Below are 22,800 nucleotides of genomic sequence, written 5' to 3'. Positions count from 1 at the left end.
CTCCCTCAGCTGTGAATAACCACATGGTTGGCTGACAGGCATGAACAAACTCACCTTTCATAAACAAACAGACAGCTGTGGAGGAGCCTCATGCGACCCTCCTCTCTCTCCCCCTCTTCTGGCCTCTCCTACCAAATCCTCTCGTTTGTTTCTCTTCCCCAAAGAGGGCCTCCCCTCAGTCTTCTCATTTGCGTCGCTGCTCCAACTCCTCTTCTCTGAAACTACTCTTTACCCGCCTTCCCTCCTTTACACGCTTTGCTCCTCTGTCTCTTACTTCCTACTGTAAGTCTCACCTCATCCTCTACCCTTGTCAAAGTCTTTCTTTGTTCTTCTCCTCTCTTTGCTCCTCTTTTCTCCTTATCGGTGCTCCCCCTCTTCCCCTGACCAAGGCGCTGTGTGTGTTTCTCCTCCAGGCTGTAGCTTGTCTTCATCTCCTGCTCAGAGGTAGCACACGGTCGCCCAGCATGCCATTGTGTTTCCACCAACAGAACTACACTACTACTGGAAAACAACAGCCTCAGGGTTTACCCTCCTAAAACTACAATATAAGCTCTCTCACGGTGGTGTTCTGTCCATTGTGGAGGCTTTACTGTGTAAGTTCCCCCTGAAACAAAGGGCTGCTCTGCTCTCCTCTGTGTGTTTTTTCACCTTTTGTTGTTAATGTCGCCCTTTCCTTCCTGTCCTAGTGGGGGGGTGTTAGTCGCAGCGTTGGGGCCTTCCCTGTTAGTCAGTGCAGCTGCCTTCTATTGGACTGAGCACTGAGAACGGTCCCTGGGCACTACTAGACTTCTAACCCCCTCCCTTTCCCTCCACAGAGCAGGGAAGGGCAACACAAACTGAAACACAGCGTGGAGACAGGAATGTGGAATCAGAGCTGGTCTGTCTGTCTGTCTGTCTGTCTGTCTGTCTGTCTGTCTGTCTGTCTGTCTGTCTGTCTGTCTGTCTGTCTGTCTGTCTGTCTGTCTGTCTGTCTGTCTGTCTGTCTGTCTGTCTGTCTGTCTGTCTGTCTGTCTGTCTGTCTGTCTGTCTGTCTGTCTGTCTGTCTGTCTGTCTGTCTGTCTGTCTGTCTGTCTGTCTGTCTGTCTGTCTGTCTGTCTGTCTGTCTGTCTGTCTGTCTGTCTGTGTGTGTGTGTGTGTGTGTGTGTGTGTGTGTGTGTGTGTGTGTGTGTGTGTGTGTGTGTGTGTGTGTGTGTGTGTGTGTGTGTGTGTGTGTGTGTGTGTGTGTGTGTGTGTGTGTGTGTGTGTGTGTGTGTGTGTGTATATATATAAAGGGGTAGAGAGACATTAATGAAGTGGACAGGACAGGCTGTGTCCAGGGTGAAAGGTCAGGAGTGAGTGGCCATGACCTGGAACTCCTACTGGACACAGCAGACACACAGTCTGGACAGAGACCTCTCTTCCTGAGACCACAGATTCCAGGAATTAGCAGTGAAGCCTCCACCTTGAGAAAAAGTACTTTACTTCATCAAAGTACATAAAGCTCTCAATCACTTATTCCTCCCACAAAAAAACTAAATTACCTCAAGGTATTTTAATTTAACCTTTATTTACCTAGGCAAGTCAGTTAAGAACAAATTCGTATTTACAATGACGGCCTAGCCCGGCCAAACCCTAATCCGGACGACGCTGGGCCAATTGTGCGCCACCCTATGGCACTGCCAATCACGGCCAGTTGTGATACAGCCTGGAATCGAACCAGGGTCTGTAGTGACGTCTCTAGCACTGAGATGCAGTGTCTTACACCCCTGCACCACTCGGGGGTCCCCAACTAATAATAATACTCTGTTTCCCCTATAAAAACCTCTCTCAGTGCAAAGTATACAAACAAAGTACTACAGTGCTCATTCCTCTCATGAGAAAACAGCAAATAGCACAAGGAGACATTTACACATCCCCTTTCACCTACTTTTACATAAAGCCTAGTCTAGCAGTAGATTTGTAATGGCATAGTGTATGAGAAATCCTCATTCTGTTAAAGGCCAATTAAGGCTAATATGAATGGTAGCCTTGTTGCCTGAACACATTTAACTCTCTAGGGGAAAACACAGAGGTACTTTAAGTGTTCTGTGCTTATAGTCATACCCGAATATACCTGTATTTAAACATGATACAGTGAAACACAATCACACTAATGAAAAAAACAAGACAACAGACATCTCGACTGACTGTTCCAAAATGACAGCCTTCAAACCATAGACAGGTGGAGGACATAGATATAGATGTGTTATTGTCACATACATCGGATAGGTGCAGTGAAATGTGTTGTTCTACAAGGTCAGCCATAGTAGTACGGTGCTCCTGGAGCAAATTCCTCTTCCAACGCACTGTGGAGGTCAAAATAACAAAACTGTCTACCAGGTCTATTCATTTAAACATTTTAATTACTTCTACTTGCCAGTATCATTTCACATGATAAGACAAACATTTTTTGCTAAGAAAACTTTGAAAACTCCTGCTCTAAGCAACAGCTCTCAGCTTAAACATAAGAATGAATAAGTGTGAGTTTGTCACAATCCGGCTCGTGGGAAGTGACAAAAAAGCTCTTATAGGACCAGGGCACAAATAATATTCAATCAATTTGCTCTTTATTTAGCCATCTTACATACAGACATGCTCAAATTTGTTGGTACCCTGACAGCTCATTGAAATAATGCTTCATTCCTTCTGAAAAGTGATGAAATTAAAATATATTTTATTGTGTATACTTGCATGCCTTTGGTATGTCATAGAATAAAGCAAAAAAAGCTGTTAAAATGAGATTCATTATTGCTTATCCTACAAAGATATTCTAAAATGGCCTGGACACACAATATAATAAATAAATTGGATTATAGTGATATTTCAAACTAATTATTTTCTTTAATTAGTATCACACATCTCCAATCTTGTAATCAGTCAGTCAGCCTATTTAAATGGAGAAAAGTAGTCACTGTGCTGTTTGGTATCATTGTGTGCACCACACTGAACATGGACCAGAGTAAAGTAGTCACTGAGCTGTTTGGTTTCATTGTGTTGCACCACACTGAACATGGACCAGAGTAAAGTGGTCACTGAGCTGTTTGGTATCATTGTGTTGCACCACACTGAACATGGACCAGAGTAAAGTGGTCACTGTGCTGTTTGGTATCATTGTGTTGCACCACACTGAACATGGGCCAGAAAAAGAAAGGAGAGATTTGTCTAAGGAGATCAGAAAGAAAATAATAGACAAGCATGGTAAAGGTAAAGGCTACAAGACCATCTCCAAGCAGCTTGATGTTTCTGTGACAACAGTTGGAAATATTAAGAACTTTAAGGTCCATGGAACTGTAGCCAACCTCCCTGGGCGCGGCCACAAGAGGAATATCGACCCCAGATTGAACAGAAGGATAGTGCGAATGGTAGAAACAGAACCAAGGATAACTGCCAAAGAGATACAAGCTGAACTAGATTGAAGGTACGTCAGTTTCTGATCACACCATCTGTCATTAACCCCAGGTTAATGAGAATGCTTGAAAAGATGGACATTACTCTGCAATGTTGGGTTGTGTTGGAGAGAGTCTCAGTCTTAAATCATTTTCCACACAAGTCTGTGTGTCAGGATTTGGCCAGGGTTGTTCCGGTTTTTGGTCACTAGATGCCCCCATTGTGCCTTTTGACCTTTTGTTTTCCCTTGATCCCCATTATTATTTGCATCTGTGCCTCGTTTCCCCTGATTGTATTTAAACCCTTTGTTTTCCTCTGTTCTTTGCTCTGTGTTTGTATGTTAGCACCCAGCCCTAGTACTCTGAGAACTCTTGTTGGACTCTCTTGTGGAATTCTGTTTTTTGTTCTTGTTTGTTTGTTTTTGAGTATCTTTTGAGGCTTTTTGTGCTTTACCTTCCACCTTGTGGATTTACCTTTTTTGTCTTGGAGGATAACCTTTGTTCTTGTAGGATTCCTTTTGAGGTTGTGTGTGGAGTTACATGTTTTCCTGAAGAACTTCACTTTTTACTTCATTAAATACACCGTCTCAAGTACTGCTGTGTCTGCCTCATCTTCTGGGTTCTGCCGACTATTCGTGGCTCAGTTGGTTAAGTGACTGTTTCTCACTCTGGAGACCCGGGTTCGTAACCGGGTCCTGACACTGTGCCTGTATGTAGTTTTTATGCTAGTGAGGGCTGAGAATCCACTCTCACATAGGTACGTGGTTGCAAAGGGCATCAGTGTCTTAACAGTGCAATTTGCCAAGGCAGGATACTCTGAGCGCAGCCCAATACAGAAATCTGGCAGTGGCTTCTGATTCAATTCCATTTTCACAGAACCGCTTGTTGCAATTTCGATGAGGGTCTCTTATTCAGATATCGGTAAGTGGACTGGAGGCAGGACATGAAAGGGATAACGAATCCAGTTGTTTGTGTCATCGGTTTCTGGAAAGTACCTGCGTAATTGCGCACCCAACTCACTCAGGGGCATCGCTATATCACATTTTACATTGTCTGTAAGCTTGAGTTCATTGGCACACACAAAAAAATCATACAATGATGGAAAACCCTGTGTGTTGTCCTTGTTAATTCAGTCAGAGAAGAGCTCAACTTCTTAGTCATAGCGTCAATTTTGTCCTGCATTAAATATAGTTGTGGAGAGTCCCTGTAATCCTAGATTCAGATCATTCAGGCGAGAGAAAAATAAATCGCCCAGATAGGCCAGTCGTGTGAGAAACTCGTCATAATGCAAGCGGTCAGAAAAGTTTAAAATTATGGTCAGTAAAGAAAACTTTAAGCTTGTCTCTCAATTTAAAAAACGTGTCAATACTTTGCCCCTTGATAACCAGCGCACTTCTGTATGTTGTAAAAGCGTTACATGGTCACTGCCCATATCATTGCATAGTGCAGAAAATACATGAGGGTTCAGGGGCCTTGCTTTAACCAAGTTAACCATTTTCACTGTCGTGTCCAAAACATCTTTCAAGCTGTCAGGCATTCCCTTGGCAGCAAGAGCCTCTCAGTGGGTGCTGCAGTGTACCCAAGTGGCATCGGGAGCAACTGCTTGCACGTGCGTTAACACTCCACTATGTTTCCCTGTCATAGCTTTTGTGCCATCAGTACAGATACCAACACATCTTTACCACCAAAGTCCATTTGATGTCACAAAGATGTCCAGTAATTAAAAAATATCCTCTCCTGTTGTCCTGGTTTCCAGAAGAGGATGTCTTTCTTAACCTGTTAAGCTTACCCCCTACTTTTTCAAACATTCTGTTAAAAATCTCACAACATTTCAGCGCCCTGCTACTCATGCCAGGAATATGCATATGATTAGTATGTGTGGATAGAAAACACTCAGACGTTTATAAAACTGGCTAAATCACGGCTGTGGCTTTAACATAACGTGCGTTTCATTGAAAAGTGCAGGCAAATCTGATCACTGAAAGTGGAAAAATATATCCATCTGCCGCTTCAACCCATTGTTATGGGCGAAAGACATTAAATATGGCTGAGGTTGCAGTACCTACAGCTTCCACACGATGTCAACAGTCTTGTCATTTGCCTAGGATTTGTTTCTTGGTCAAACGAACAAGAGACAGCCCATTTCTTCCGGTCTCCGACCGGATATTTTGGTTGAGAAATAGACGGACAGTATTTCAAGATGGATCCCTATAGAAAACACTTCGTCTCGTGATTAATTTCATCGCTTATTAACGTTTACTAATACCTAAAGTTGCATTACAAAAGTATTTCGAAGTGTTTTGTGAAAGTTTATTGTCGACTTTTTGAATTTAAAAAAATGACGTTACGTTATGAAACGCTATTTTTTTTTCATTTATCACACAGTCTACATAGAACGATATCTAGGCTATATATGGACCGATTTAATCGAAAAAAAGACCCAATAGTGATTATGGGACATCTAGGAGTGCCAACAAAGAAGATGGTCAAAGGTAATGAATGTTTTATATTTTATTGTGCGGTTTGTGTAGCGCAGAATATGCTAATTATTTTGTTTACGTCCCCTGCGGGTCTTTTGTGGTGTTACATGCTATCAGATAATAGCTTCTCATGCTTTCGCCGAAAAGCATTTTAAAAATCTGACTTGTTGCCTGGATTCACAACGAGTGTAGCTTTAATTCAATACCCTGCATGTGTATTTTAATGAACGTTTGAGTTTTAACTAATACTATTAGCATTTAGCGTAGCGCATTTGCATTTCCAGAGCTCTAGATGGGACGCCTGCGTGCCAGGTAGAAGCAAGAGGTTAATTGACCCCCCATAAATGTAACGGACATATACCAGGAGCTGTGGCGGCCCAGCCAGATCTGCTGACTCATCCAGCTGTAATGCATAGAATGCACTGGCTTGTATACGAAGCAGTAACTTTTTCAAAACATCTCCTGCCATGTCACTGATGCACTGTGAAACAGTGTTGTTTTATGAAGGGTATTGTCTGTATAGTTTTTTGGGCCTTTTCCCCCAGCATTGTCCCAGCCATATCCGCAGCAGCAGGAAGAATTAATAGATCGCAAAGCAGCATACAACTGACCTAAACGTTTGGAAATGATAAGTTCACTTTCGCATCCGTAGCCTTAAAACGCATCTTGAGAGCAAGTGCAATGTTTAGCTCACATTGCAATGCTGGGGGGCATTCTTTTTCACGTCCTCTGCATGCATTTTGCTGTCATCTGTTACTGTGTTCGGAGTTTATTATAACCAATGTACTGGTGTGATTACGATAGGCTATTAAGGTCAGGCCCCATTGGTCACATGCATGCGATGCTTACACATTTTGCGTAAAGAGAGCAAAGGTTGAGGGAATAGGCAAGGTTTTTCCTAAACAAATGACGGATTTCGGTAACAGAACTTCAAAGTCAGAAACAAGTAAGTAACAAGTAAGAAACCAAATGGCTGAAATGTTGTAATTTAATCAAACAGTGTGCTTAAAGCATCAGACAAGCTTAGTGCATATGTAGTTGGTTTTAGTCTGTCTATATATGGAAAAAATAAGTTTCAACATTTTGACCAAAGCCCTACACTTTATGATATGTAAATAAGCCTAACATAATATTAAAGCACATTCAATAACAATAGGATCTGAAAACCATGGCGGCACATTTCAGCATCTGCCCAAACATAGGCTTACGATCTTGAAAAGGCTTGTCAAGATCTGTGAAAGCACGGGGAATCAACTCCATTTCTGCATGCTTGCTCATTCCCTGCTCGTCCTCCCCCCTGTTATATAACCATATCTAAAAACACAAGCCCACACAAAGAACAGTCTGCTCAATTACAGAGACTTGTGCCCAGAGATGTACCAAGAAAATCCATCATCATGGCATTTGTTTTGTCACTTTCCTGTTCATTGTCTCAATGAATAGTATTAGAGGTTTTATCCTTTCAAAATATACCTCTAAAAATAGCCATGTTTGTTTTGACTGGTAGGAGAGAGAGAAAGAAGGAGAAAGACTCAACCCTTGGTTTTGCAGCTTACTGGACTATGAAAGGTGAATTCTCCTTCTCCTCACTCTCAGGCCTCATTTCAAAGTGTCAAATGCTCCAGGTCCATTACATATATATTGGCAGTGGCTCTACCCAGTCTCTCATCCCTGATGGGGGAGAATGGCAGAGAGAATGAGAAAGACAGTGGGAGGGGAAAGGTCAGTGTGTGAGTGAATTTGAGATACAAAAAAACTGTGCATTTGTGTGATTATGTTTCTGAATGTGTGTCTCCGAAAGTGTGTGACTTTGTCAATCTAAGTGTGTGTGTGTGTGCGCACGTGCATGGCATACGTGTGTGTGTGTGATTCTCAGTGCTCCTCTCGTCGCTCTGAGGCCCAGGTATTTCTCTCTAATTACCTACAAAAGATTTAGAGAAGGGAGTTAGAGGGCTCCCCCAGTAAATAAATGATTTCAATCAGGCAGCTGCAGCTTCAGACTGACATGGGTCAATAGACAGGGGAAACCTTGGAAACCTGTGGGTCAATAGACAGGGGAAACCTTGGAAACCTGTGGGTCAATAGACAGGGGAAACCTTGGAAATCTGTGGGTCAATAGACAGGGTAAACCTTGGAAACCTGTGGGTCAATAGACAAGGGGAAACCTTGGAAACCTGTGGGTCAATAGACAGGGGAAACCTTGGAAACCTGTGGGTCAATAGACAAGGGGAAACCTGTGGGTCAATAGACAAGGGGAAACCTTGGAAACCTGTGGGTCAATAGACAGGGGAAACCTTGGAAACCTGTGGGTCAATAGACAGGGGAAACCTGTGGGTCAATAGACAGGGGAAACCTTGGAAACCTGTGGGTCAATAGACAAGGGGAAACCTTGGAAACCTGTGGGTCAATAGACAGGGGAAACCATGGAAACCTGTGGGTCAATAGACAGGGGAAACCTTGGAAACCTGTGGGTCAATAGACAAGGGGAAACCTTGGAAACCTGTGGGTCAATAGACAGGGGAAACCTTGGAAACCTGTGGGTCAATAGACAAGGGGAAACCTTGGAAACCTGTGGGTCAATAGACAAGGGGAAACCTTGGAAACCTGTGGGTCAATAGACAAGGGGAAACCTTGGAAACCTGTGGGTCAATAGACAAGGGGAAACCTTGGAGACCTGTGGGTCAATAGACAGGGGAAACCTTGGAAACCTGTGGGTCAATAGACAAGGGGAAACCTGTGGGTCAATAAACAAGGGGAAACCTTGGAAACCTGTGGGTCAATAGACAAGGGGAAACCTTGGAAACCTGTGGGTCAATAGACAAGGGGAAACCTTGGAAACCTGTGGGTCAATAGACAAGGGGAAACCTTGGAGACCTGTGGGTCAATAGACAGGGGAAACCTTGGAAACCTGTGGGTCAATAGACAAGGGGAAACCTGTGGGTCAATAGACAGGGGAAACCTTGGAAACCTGTGGGTCAATAGACAAGGGAAACCTTGGAAACCTGTGGGTCAATAGACAGGGGAAACCTTGGAAACCTGTGGGTCAATAGACAAGGGGAAACCTTGGAAACCTGTGGGTCAATAGACAAGGGGAAACCTTGGAAACCTGTGGGTCAATAGACAGGGGAAACCTTGGAAACCTGTGGGTTAATAGACAAGGGGAAACCTGTGGGTCAATAGACAGGGGGAAACCTTGGAAACCTGTGGGTCAATTAGACAGGGGAAACCTTGGAAACCTGTGGGTCAATAGACAAGGGGAAACCTTGGAAACCTGTGGGTCAATAGACAAGGGGAAACCTTGGAAACCTGTGGGTCAATAGACAAGGGGAAACCTTGGAAACCTGTGGGTCAATAGACAAGGGGAAACCTTGGAAACCTGTGGGTCAATAGACAGGGGAAACCTTGGAAACCTGTGGGTTAATAGACAAGGGGAAACCTGTGGGTCAATAGACAAGGGGAAACCTTGGAAACCTGTGGGTCAATAGACAGGGGAAACCTTGGAAACCTGTGGGTCAATAGACAAGGGGAAACCTTGGAAACCTGTGGGTCAATAGACAAGGGGAAACCTTGGAAACCTGTGGGTCAATAGACAGGGGAAACCTTGGAAACCTGTGGGTCAATAGACAGGGGAAACCTTGGAAACCTGTGGGTCAATAGACAGGGGAAACCTGTGGGTCAATAGACAGGGGAAACCTTGGAAACCTGTGGGTCAATAGACAAGGGGAAACCTTGGAAACCTGTGGGTCAATAGACAGGGGAAACCATGGAAACCTGTGGGTCAATAGACAGGGGAAACCTTGGAAACCTGTGGGTCAATAGACAAGGGAAACCTTGGAAACCTGTGGGTCAATAGACAGGGAAACCTTGGAAACCTGTGGGTCAATAGACAAGGGGAAACCTTGGAAACCTGTGGGTCAATAGACAAGGGGAAACCTTGGAAACCTGTGGGTCAATAGACAAGGGAAACCTTGGAAACCTGTGGGTCAATAGACAAGGGGAAACCTTGGAGACCTGTGGGTCAATAGACAGGGGAAACCTTGGAAACCTGTGGGTCAATAGACAAGGGGAAACCTGTGGGTCAATAAACAAGGGGAAACCTTGGAAACCTGTGGGTCAATAGACAAGGGGAAACCTTGGAAACCTGTGGGTCAATAGACAAGGGGAAACCTTGGAAACCTGTGGGTCAATAGACAAGGGAAACCTTGGAGACCTGTGGGTCAATAGACAGGGAAACCTTGGAAACCTGTGGGTCAATAGACAAGGGGAAACCTGTGGGTCAATAGACAGGGGAAACCTTGGAAACCTGTGGGTCAATAGACAAGGGGAAACCTTGGAAACCTGTGGGTCAATAGACAGGGGAAACCTTGGAAACCTGTGGGTCAATAGACAAGGGGAAACCTTGGAAACCTGTGGGTCAATAGACAAGGGGAAACCTTGGAAACCTGTGGGTCAATAGACAGGGGAAACCTTGGAAACCTGTGGGTTAATAGACAAGGGGAAACCTGTGGGTCAATAGACAGGGGGAAACCTTGGAAACCTGTGGGTCAATTAGACAGGGAAACCTTGGAAACCTGTGGGTCAATAGACAAGGGGAAACCTTGGAAACCTGTGGGTCAATAGACAAGGGGAAACCTTGGAAACCTGTGGGTCAATAGACAAGGGGAAACCTTGGAAACCTGTGGGTCAATAGACAAGGGGAAACCTTGGAAACCTGTGGGTCAATAGACAGGGGAAACCTTGGAAACCTGTGGGTTAATAGACAAGGGGAAACCTGTGGGTCAATAGACAAGGGGAAACCTTGGAAACCTGTGGGTCAATAGACAGGGGAAACCTTGGAAACCTGTGGGTCAATAGACAAGGGGAAACCTTGGAAACCTGTGGGTCAATAGACAAGGGGAAACCTTGGAAACCTGTGGGTCAATAGACAGGGGAAACCTTGGAAACCTGTGGGTCAATAGACAGGGGAAACCTTGGAAACCTGTGGGTCAATAGACAAGGGAAACCTTGGAAACCTGTGGGTCAATAGACAGCGGAAACCTTGGAAACCTGTGGGTCAATAGACAAGGGGAAACCTTGGAAACCTGTGGGTCAATAGACAGGGGAAACCTTGGAAACCTGTGGGTCAATAGACAGGGGAAACCTTGGAAACCTGTGGGTCAATAGACAGGGGAAACCTTGGAAACCTGTGGCTCAATAGACAGGGGAAACCTTGGAAACCTGTGGGTCAATAGACAAGGGGAAACTTTGGCATACTTCCCTTCTTTCAGCCACGCATTTTCAAATTCATCACAGAAATACAGTATCATCCCGAACCCTTCAGAGTCATTTAAAGTGGGATTTATGACAGAGATGGAATTGAAATGCATTGGCAAAAATGTGTTACTGTAGCTTGTCAGAGTTAGCCTAGTAATTAGTGGCAAGGAGTTGGATAATTTGCTATGGCAATGTACCACAATGTACCACAATGTACCAGTGGCTATGTCCATGATTTGTCTTTAACCTAAAGTTAAACTGATGACAGACAGAAGAACAGAAACTGACCATGAATCAATTCTTCAAACAGTTAAAATTGCTTTCTATGAACATTAACATACGACAACTATAAACATCTACATGACAACCATAAAAAGCCTATGGCTTTGATTAGTGAGCTGTTTGCTCTGATAAATGTTAAGTTTATAAAATCTTGATTCTCCTTTTAAAATGACATGTTATCTCCTTCAAAGCACTTGTATAATGACAGCTGGATTGACCACAGCACTTTAGGAGCAGCTGCACTGGAAATGCTATTCCAGGACTAGCTAATAAACTCGCTGTGCTTCAATAGAAAATATTGATGATGGTGCATCTAGTGAAAGAAGTTCATACGTTTGTTAATTGACATCATTTTGTGGTAGTTGGTGATAAATAAGTCATGAAGACCTTAAAAAAAAACGTGGGTCTGTATAAGAGCTTATACTGTTGCAGACTGTTGCTAGTCTGTTGGATGCTGCTGCTTGTTCGAAAGCCAATTGCTTGGTCATTGGAATTTAGAAGTAGGAGATCCCACCGGCTAAGGATGCAAAAGCCTAAACAGCCCTCTGTACACATTGAGGCCTCTTGCTGTTCAAGACCATGCCCTATTGTTTCGAGAGTGATATTTCAACCACAGGACTATGTCCCCCCCCCACAGAACTAAAGCAGGGCCGGTGGTGTGTGTGTGTTTCTAAGGATGCCATCGCTTTCTGGAGAGGCTCTAGCCGTCCTCATCATAACATTGCGCCTATGGAGAGAGGTAATGAAGGGCGAGAGATATAGAGAACCACTTAGCGAGTAATTAGAAACAAGCACATGGCCATATCTCATTATGCATGCTGCTCGAGCACTATCGCCACGACGACACACCTCTGGTGTGCTGGCGCTGGCTTTCTAAAGGAACGCATGAGTGAGGGCTCTGGAGGTGGAATGGTTATGGGAGAAGGGGAGAAGAACGCTCAATGATTCCCATTTGAGGGGGAGTTTTAGTGATGCTGGTCAGTGGCTTTTCCAAGTGAACCCTAGGGAGGTGAAAGAAACAGTGATCTATACCCACTGTATATGTTCCATATAAAAGGAGTAGCTGAGTCCATATGCTCTCTCTCCCCCCACCCTGTAAACAAGTAGATATGATGTATAGCACAACCCCCCCCCCCCCCCCCCCCCAAACATTTGTGTGATGAATGGTGTATCCCTACATACAGCCTTCTGACTTTCGTACAGAGCACTCAACCAGAAAATATTTGCAAGAAATAACCTCGGTGGTTAGAGACTGCCAGGGTTACGAAAAACAGTCTGTTAGTTACTGATGCCTTGGTCAATATATAGGCCTAGAGACTGCATACTTCGGAGACTATGCAGACTCCATGAGGGAATACAAATATATAAAAAATAACTCCATTTTTATATTCATGGTTTAACACTTACTGTAGAGTGTAGTCAGTGCACATTAAGCACTAAGCAAACTGATATATAAAATTGAAGAGGTAAGCCTAGTCAGGGGTGAAAGTAAACCCCAACGGCCAGGTACAGTCTCTCTTGGATAAAAGTACTGACTGCAGCAATAATTTTTATAAGAAACAATGTGTTGAAAATGCCAAATTGTTTGCATAGTCAACTTAGACAGAGCTCTGACACACACACTTACCACACCAGACATGCCAAAGGGGGTATTTTCACAGTCTCCAAATCCAGAACAAATTCTAATTCAGTCTTATATAGAGCCATGATTGTCTGGAACTCCCATCTCAGATAGGGTTGGGCGATATCCAGATGTTTCATTAACGTCAAAAGATGTATTTTTACGCGCAAAACAATTTAGGCAACAGGGATCTTGAACGTCTGTGCTGTAACCAAGAAACTTAATCTTGACATCTAGCCAAATGCATAGCTGGAACCTTGAGCTGGATATCATTTATTTGACACATCTTAGATTCTTTAGTTAAACTTAACTTAGTTATAAGCAGTGACGTGGCACGCCCCCCCTTACGAATCATAGTCTGTATTTCGAAATACGCTGGTACACGGTATATCGCCCAAGCCTAATCTCAGATTGCTTAAGTGATTGCTTAAACCTGCAAAACAGTTTTTTTTTTAAATAGATAAAACAAGACCTCACGGCACAACTCCGTTGTTTGAGCAATTCATTTTTGTTGTGTATGTACTGATATGTAGGATGTGTGTGATGTTTTACATTTATGTATTTCTGTCCTTGATCTGTTCTTGTCCATTAAAATGTTAGCAACAGCTAATGGGGATCCTAATAAAACAGCAAACTTTGCTTCAATCAATATTTTCCCTTCCTTCCCATAATTCATTCAGAAATGTAGAAAAGGCATAAATATGTGACAGCACATGTTATTAGAGACCCTCAATTATACTGAGGGGACCCATCAATAAATATGGGGATAAAGAAATACAGGGCCACGATTATTCATTCCTACACTGAGTCATTGTTCTGGTTCATGCTACCTACCAGGAGGAGCTCGTAAATTCGACCTACAGGCCCCTGCTTCTCTTGTGTTTTCCAGTTGAATGAGTTAGAAGACCACTTTAAAAGGCACAGTAAATCCAGGTTGCCTACCAACCAGTGGCGGCACAGGGACTAAAGCTCTACGCTCCTGCAACCTCCAGTGTTACACCATCTCTTCCTCCCTGCATCGATTGAGTGCCTCAACCGTTGTTTATGACTCTCTAGAACATCAGCGGCGCAAACGATGACCGAGTGCTACACTTACAATGCTGCGGCCGTTAAGTCACTGACAGATCCAGTTTGCTTTCCCTTGCCATCAATTGAAGGTAAAGCCGCCCCTAAAACATCTGCCCAGACAAGAAAACATTTTGAGTTGATGTGAGGGGAGTGAAGAAATAAAATGACATGGAAAACACGCTGTCTTTGATCATCTGAGTATGGTTCATCTAATAAGGAAGAGTATGCTTTCCCCGTTTTAGGTTGGGAGTGGGCGCTCATGCAGGCAGAAATGTGGTTTGCTTTAGATCCTAGTTTGGCTCTAGAGGGAAAGCCAGTGTTGTGCTTGAAGTGGCTGGGGGAAATAGCCTAAGCCCCTGAACATTGCTTTACCAGAGCTGCAGGGTTAGTGAGGGGAAGAAGTACAAGTTGACACGTTCATGCATCGTTTTCTCTCTAACCCCTGCTCTGTCCCAAAAGAGCTCTAACACACATTGTTGGTTACTAAAACTGAACTCCCTCTCCCCCTCGAAATTGGCTCCATTGAAATAGCAGCATCGGCCAAATAAACCTAGAGCGGCGCTGTATAGACTAGAAACAGAGTGACCTTGGGTGAGGTTGAGGTATTCCGTCTTGGCTGTCCAGGGAGGGCTGCCGGGAGAAGACAAATGTAGGGAGCAGGAGGCAAGTATCCAGCCTCCTGTCTAGAGACTCTCGATCTTTGTTTCAACCCTACGGAGCAGGGGTGTCAAACTCATTCCACGGAGAGCCGAGTGTCTGCAGGTTTTTGCACCACCCTTGTACTTGATTGATGCATTAAAAGGTCAATAATTAGTAAGGCACTCCCCTCACCTGGTTATCTAGGTCTGAATTGAAAGGAAAATGCAAAAACCTGCAGACACTCGGCTCTCCGTGGAATGAGTTTGACACCCCTGCTCCGTAGGGTTGAGACAAAGATCGAGAGTCTCTAGACAGGAGGCTGGATACTTGCCTCCTGCTCCCTACATTTGTCTTCTCCCGGCAGCCCTCCCTGGACAACCAAGACGGAATACCTCAACCTCACCCAAGGTCACTCTGTTTCTAGTCTATACAGCGCCGCTCTAGGTTTATTTGGCCGATGCTGCCTACTCCCTAGACGTTTATTTGGGTCGCTCTAGTCTGGCCTGGGAGTTAAATCACTAACCATGGCTCTCTTTAGTCAGGCTAGAATAGACAATAAAACACTGCTGCAAAGCCCTCTGAGAAAACTGTGACCAAAAAAAACTGCCGAAGTTTTGTTCTAAACAAATTCCAGCAGCTTTTCAAAGAATGTTTTATTCTTTAGTCAGAATCCATTCTACAAACGATTAATAACCAATAACCAACGACCAGAATCTGATCGACACCATCAACTACAAATCAAAGTCAAAGTGACACTGAACAGCTCTATTAAGATGCCATGATGCAGCAGTGTGGAAGAGACAGCAGGCTACAACCCCGTTGGACCACAACGCCCTCATCCCAAATTCAACTCATTTGGAGAACTGGAGACTGAGTTGCATTTTGTGTGATTTGCCTGTCTACCTGCTAAGGGTTGTCATATGTTGCTCTGTACGTGTTCATTATCTATCTGTATTGTCATTTTACGTGTTTTTAAATAACCTGACCAGAGACTACGTTCGAAAATGTGCCATTATACTAAAATGTTCATTAAAATGTGCACTGTCCCTGCCATAATAAAGCTAATAAAGTAAAGTAAAAGTGAGGGGCCCCGGGGGACTCGATCCACCCGACAACATGCCTCTACAAGGAGCCTCTACAAGGAGCCACACTTCCTGTGTCTTCATAAAACAGAAAGCCATTGTGACTCTCTGGGAGTTTTAACAGTTCTCATCTGTGGACGATGTGGGGGTAAAGGCGTCCGGATGCTCCCAGCCAAAACAGTTCGGAAGAGTTAGTGCACATATGATGACAACATTTTGTGGTGTTTTGGACTTTAGTAATGTTTTTTTCAGCTGTTCTGGCACACGCAAAAAAATTCTAGAGGCCAGCCGAAGTTCGGGAGCCGAAGCCTACACCCCCTTCTCATTGAGAAATACTGCACCAGACATCTTAGTTAGATGTACAATTGTGTTACTTAGAACTCCTCTGCAAAAACGTCAATGATCCCCCCACCTTTACTTAACCAGGTAGGCCAGTTGAGGACAAGTTCTCATTTACAACTGCAACCTGGCCAAGATAAAGCAAAGCAGTGCATCATGCATGAATGACCGATTTCTTTAGTTATCTTAGATTAATTCAGACTATTTTTAGGAAGTGTATACTAGCTACGACGTCTCAAAATGTACAAACAGCACAATTGCTGCTTTTTTCTTGTTTTTCAAGCAAAGGTCTTTTAAGGGAGTATACGAGCACACTCCTTCAATTCTCCGTCTCCGGCTAGCCGCCAGCCGAAGTGAGGCATGCTGACGCCTTACGAAGGGAAAGAGGCCACAAACACCTTGAAACACACACTTGGTTCTGTAGAAGAGCTTTCACTAACAGTCAGAGCTTGCTTACTATCCACCTCTCAAAAACCCTTGGAAAAGTTTAAAGCCTTCCAAACCAGCCAAGCAGTTTGTTTTATGCTTGTTCTACAGAGTCAAAGGAGAAGACAGCGAGAGAAAACTGGGTGCTAGTTAGCAAGCAAGATAATATTTTATTTTCTCTGTGTGAATCTTTATACACCCAAAGCATTTGATCCTAATTCACTTCCCCCTATCCTCCCCCACTTTGAGAAGTATTTAGCCTAAACCAAACTTCCCCCCCACCAGGATTTAATATGCTGCAGGCAGGGGGGACGGCAGGGAAGAGAGAAGGGGGGGACGACGACGACGACTAGCCCAGATGACTCAGATGTTCTGTCAACTCGCTGCCTTGAGACTCAGTGAGCCGTGCGCTGCCCACATGGAGGGCAAAAGTGTTTATAGGGGGATGAAAGTCAGACTGACAGCTCTGACTGAAACCTTCAAGAAATGACAGCCAACTCGCTTGGGCTATAAGAAAGGAGACCTACCTCTTGGCCAAAACTTGTAATAACCTAGAAATGAGTGACAACCAGATTTCACAGGAACCCTAAAAGACATGAGTGACCACTTCCAACCCAAACTTTTTAGAAATAAAGATAACTCATCTTACCTTGCCCCCTTCAATCTGGGATTCACTCCCAAATTTCCCAACTGCTCCGGAAGAGTTCATGATTTTCCCAAACTCTCCAAACAGATTAAGAATGCAGGGCTCGCCCCCTCCTGATGGAGAAGAAGAAGGAGAGACGGACGAAGGGAACGACAAAAAGGGACGAAAGAAAAAAGCAGTCCCTTAGTTCCTTGTCTTCAGCTGCTTGTCGTCTCCAGTTTCCACTGGCTGCCTTGGCCAGCCATCTTCATTCAGAAAACTACCCTTATTCCACACCGTGATCAGAGTGAACACACACACACAGACTTACCAAAGGTGGAGGTATATACACAGCCACACACACAAACACGCTCACACACACCATTCAGAGGTGCACAGTTACAGACACCGGCACATATTCTATGATCCGTTATCTGTTAAATCAGTAGCGCCCCTGCTGCCCCTCAGGCGAACCATTCCTGAGTGTATCTGAGGAAAACTGCAGGAGTCTCTCCTATCTGGCTCGCCTTCTGCATGCCGCTCCCCCTGGTCATCTCCACGCGCTGCCAACACGGCCAGAGTGTGTGTGGAGAGAACTCTCCTGGGCCAGGCTCAGCGTGTGTGGGTAGCAGGGGGCGTTCCCCAGTGTGTCAGCGTCTCTGCATGTCAGATTGCAGTTTGCCTGTCGGGTTCCTCCTGACACCCCTCCTCTCTCTGCTACCCCTCTCCGATACAAATTCAAGTTTTAGCAGCACCCCCTCCCTCACTTCCTCCTATTCTTTAAGTTACTCTGTGCCTTTCCCAGACCATCCAATCGCAGATCTCTCTCTTCCTCACTCTGGCTCTCACTCCCTATCCCTCCTTCTCTCACTCCAACTCTCTCACTGCTTATCCCTCCCTCTCTGATTGTCCCTCCCACCCTCTCCTTGTCCCTCCCACCCTCTCCTGGTCCCTCCCTCCCTCTGCTTGTCCCTCCCTCCCTCTCTCCCTCTGCTTGTCCCTCCTCCCCCCTCTCTGCTTGTCCCTCCCTCCCCCTCTCTGCTTGTCCCTCCCTCTATGGCTCCCCCTCCCTCCAGTTGTAGGAGTTTCTCTCACAGCTTTCAACAGTTTTTTTTAGCTAAACTCAGGCCAGCACTCACACAAAAGACTGTCTGACTGCCCCAACACTAAATAACCAAAAGGATGTGGACACCCCGACAAATGAGTGGATTTGACTATTTCAGCCACAACCGTTGCTGACAGGTGTATAAAATTGAGCACACAGCCATGCAATCTCCATAAACAAACATTGGCAGTAGAATTGCCTTACTGAAGAGCTCAGTGACTTTCAACGTTGTACGGTCATAGGATGCCACCTTTCCAACAAGTCAGATTGTCACATTTGTGCTAGAGCTGGCCGGGACAACTGTAAGTGCTGTTTTTGTGGAGACGTCTAGGAGCAATAACAGCTCAGCCACAAAGTGGTAGGCAACACAAGCTCACAGAATGGGACTGCCTAGCGCTGAAGTGCATAGCTTGTAAAAATTGTCTATCCTCGGTTGCAACACTGACTACCGAGTTCCAAACTGCCTCTAGATGCAAAGTCACCACAATAACTGTTTGTCAGGAGCTTCATTAAATGAGTTTCCACGGCCAAGCAGCTGTACACAAGCGCAATGCCAAGCGTCGGCTGGAGTGGTGTAAAGCTCGCCTGTCGTTTGACTCTAAAGCAGTGGAAACGCATTCACTGGAGTGATGAATTTCGCCTCACCATCTGGCAGTCCGATGGACAAATCTGGGTTTGGCAGATGCCAGGAGAACGCTACCTGCCCCCAATGTATAGTGCCAACTGTAAAGTTTGGTGGATGAGGAATAATGGACTGGGTCTGTTTTTCATGGTTTGGGCTAGGCCCCTTAGTTCCAGTGAAGGGAAATCTTAACGCTACAGCATTCAATGACATTCTAGACAATTCTGTGCTTTAACTTTGTGGCAACAGTTTGGGGAGGCAAGTCCCCGCAGCAATGTTCCAACATCTAGTGGAAAGCCTTCCCAAACGAGTGGAGGCTGTTATAGCAGCAAAGGGGGCCGACCTCCATATTAATGTCCATGATTTTGGAATGAGACAAGCAAGTGTTCATATACTTTTGGCCATGTAGTGTATGTTCAACAGAGTGCATCCAGTCTTTTTTCCCCACCTCCCTCTCCTCTTTTCCTCCATGAAGCTCTAGAAATGACACTGTTCCAGAACATTCCCCTCATATCTTCTCTGAGGCTGTTCAAGCTATTAAAGTGCACTTCTGACATTGTGGCTCCTTTCGTATCTTAATTTTAGTGTGTAGAGCGCACTAGTAGACCAGTTCATTAGCGGCTCGTTAAGGCCTCATTAAATATGAACAGATTGGAGCACTTTATTAATATATTGATAATCAGTGTTTAGAGCAACCAGTAATGCATATTTGACTACTTGGTTCAATGATGGATGATAATCTAACCTATCTGAATTAGTCTAAATTGACAAGGGGAAAAGGCAGTCACGTAAGGATTTTTTTAATTGGTAGAACGACCACCTCATGCCCACCGCTTTGAATGGAAAAAAAGAATCAACAGCTCCCCCTAGGGCTGGGCGATATGGCCAAAATCTCATATCCCGATACCGGTCATTTCATGTCAGGATAACGATACATATCCCAATATAGCACATTTTCTGTAATAAATAAATAGTTTATATAAAATGACCACATGTAAAAGGCCTACTTCTTATTACATTTTGAATTATACTCAACAAATAAAAGGTACTTACTCATATTTGATTATTTCTCCTTTTATTTAGAACCTGTGTGCAAATTTTCAATTAAGCATGTAACAAAAAAATTGAATATTAATGAATAAAATCTAAAAAGATAAATAAATAAAAAATACTTCAACTATAGTTGCAAACAAAAAAATAAAGGACTAATATATATATATATATTTTTGCCTCACTGTGTGTGTGTGTGTGTGTGTGTGTGTGTGTGTGTGTGTGTGTGTGTGTGTGTGTGTGTGTGTGTGTGTGTGTGTGTGTGTGTGTGTGTGTGTGTGTGTGTGTGTGTGTGTGTGTGTGTGTGTGTGTGTGTGTGTGTGTGTGTGTGTGTATATATATATATATATATATATATATACAGTGCCTTGCGAAAGTATTCGGCCCCCTTGAACTTTGCGACCTTTAGCCACATTTCAGGCTTCAAACATAAAGATATAAAACTGTATTTTTTTGTTAAAAATCAACAACAAGTGGGACACAATCATGAAGTGGAACGACATTTATTGGATATTTCAAACTTTTTTAACAAATCAAAAACTGAAAAATTGGGTGTGCAAAATTATTCAGCCCCCTTAAGTTAATACTTTGTAGCGCCACCTTTTGCTGCGATTACAGCTTTAAGTCGCTTGGGGTATGTCTCTATCAGTTTTGCACATCGAGAGCTTTTTTTCTGCAAAGGGACCAGGACGACTGATCCGTGTAAAGGAAAGAATGAATGGGGCCATGTATCGTGAGATTTTGAGTGAAAACCTCCTTCCATCAGCAAGGGCATTGAAGATGAAACGTGGCTGGGTCTTTCAGCATGACAATGATCCCAAACACACCCCCCGGGCAACGAAAGAGTGACTTCAGCATTTCAAGGTCCTGGAGTGGCCAAGCCAATCTCCAGATCTCAACCCCATAGAAAATCTTTGGAGGGAGTTGAAAGTCCGTGTTGCCCAGCAACAGCCCCAAAACATCACTGCTGTAGAGGAGATCTGCATGGAGGAATGGGCCAAAATACCAGCAACAGTGTGTGAAAACCTTGTGAAGACTTACAGAAAACGTTTGACCTCTGTCATTGCCAACAAAGGGTATATAACAAAGTATTGAGATAAACTTTTGTTATTGACCAAATACTTATTTTCCACCATAATTTGCAAATAAATTAATTAATAATCCTACAATGTGATTTTCTGGATTTTTTTCTCATTTTGTCTTTCATAGTTGAAGTGTACCTATGATGAAAATATTAGGCCTCTCATCTTTTTAAGTGGGAGAACTTGCACAATTGGTGGCTGACTAAATACTTTTTTGCCCCACTGTGTGTGTGTGTATGTATGTATGTGTGTGTGTGTGTATGTGTATGTATGTATGTATGTATGTATGTATGTATGTATGTATGTATGTATGTATGTATGTATGTATGTATGTATGTATGTATGTATGTATGTATGTATGTATGTATGTATGTATGTATGTATGTATGTATGTATGTATGTATTTGGTTCATATACATATAATTGATTGTTATTTTTCGGGAGGGGGGGGGGCCTTGCCTGTTTTGCATGTTATTTTTGCATCAATACGTGTCACATCAATTTGCATTTGGTACCTTGGGTCGAGTGTATAGCACCAACTCCCGTAACCCACGATTCTCGCCCGTGTAAATTGGGACCACGCCGTTACAACTTACCTCTGCAAAGACAGCTGTTATCTCCTTCCATCTTCGTGATTCTTTACCATATGGTGTGGCGAGGGCAAATGCCTCTTGCAACGTCTGAGACTGGGGTTTGTTTTGAGCACTCAACTGTACTGTTTGGGTCTCATCTGTAGACTCTCGCCGTAATGTTTCACATGATTCTTGCGTAGGTGGTAAAAGAGGTTATTGGTGTTTGAGCCTGTTGTCGGGACCGGCCTGCAGCATATTTAGCAGAGGACGGTTATATGGTCTGTGTCAGACTTTTCATACCCAAACCAAGTCCATGTGACCAAAGTAGCCCCTCTTTTAGGTATGAGCTCCGTGTCTCTGTGCTCTCTGTCATGTTCACTCTCCTCCATGTTTGTTTGTGTCGCAAATATCCTTCCACACGGCACATGTGGAAAAACGCAACGCGACGTCCAATTGACGAAAAACATTGCCGCAAAGAGTGTGATTTGCGACACAACAAAATAAATGAGAGCATAATATGAAACGATAGGGAAAAAAGTATATTGTCACAACAACAGGGCTCTGGCAATGCTCCTCCTGCTCCTCCTTTCACAAAGGCGGAGGTAGCGGTCCTGCTGCTGGGTTGTTGCCCTCCTACGGCCTCCTCCACGTCTCCTGATGTACTGGGCCTGTCTCCTGGTAGCGCCTCCATGCTCTGGACACTACGCTGACAGACACAGCAAACTTTCTTGCCACAGCTCGCATTGATGTGCCATCCTGGATGAGCTGCACTACCTACATTTACATTTTACATTTAAGTCATTTAGCAGACGCTCTTATCCAGAGCGACTTACAAATTGGTGCATTCACCTTATGACATCCAGTGGAACAACCACTTTACAATAGTGCATCTAAATATTTTAAGGGGGGGGGGGGGTGAGAAGGATTACTTTATCCTATCCTAGGTATTCCTTAAAGAGGTGGGGTTTCAGGTGTCTCCGGAAGGTGGTGATTGACTCCGCTGTCCTGGCGTCGTGAGGGAGTTTGTTCCACCATTGGGGAGCCAGAGCAGCGAACAGTTTTGACTGAGCTGAGCGGGAACTGTACTTCCTCAGTGGTAGGGAGGCGAGCAGGCCAGAGGTGGATGAACGCAGTGCCCTTATTTGGGTGT

General features: G+C 44.2%; 1 protein-coding gene across 3 annotated transcripts in view; it reads right to left on the bottom strand.

Moving 5' to 3' along the window:
• The window catches only part of LOC124006804 (colorectal mutant cancer protein-like), a 133,177-nt gene that overhangs the window by 89,731 nt on the left and 20,646 nt on the right, over nucleotides 1–22,800 (bottom strand). Inside the window, exon 1 of one of the 3 annotated variants that reach the window (XM_046316965.1) lies at nucleotides 17,244–18,061. The exons of the other annotated variants lie outside the window; for them this stretch is intronic. Coding sequence (XP_046172921.1) covers nucleotides 17,244–17,303 — 60 coding nt within the window. The 5' untranslated portion in view covers nucleotides 17,304–18,061. Of the gene's footprint in view, nucleotides 1–17,243; nucleotides 18,062–22,800 lie in introns of those variants that run through there. 3 annotated transcript variants of the gene reach the window in all.

The sequence above is a fragment of the Oncorhynchus gorbuscha genome, linkage group LG20, assembly GCF_021184085.1.
Source record: "Oncorhynchus gorbuscha isolate QuinsamMale2020 ecotype Even-year linkage group LG20, OgorEven_v1.0, whole genome shotgun sequence".
Lineage (NCBI taxonomy): Eukaryota > Metazoa > Chordata > Actinopteri > Salmoniformes > Salmonidae > Oncorhynchus > Oncorhynchus gorbuscha.
The sequence above is the reverse complement of the archived record's forward strand: the minus strand, read 5'-3'. Positions and strand labels throughout refer to the sequence as shown.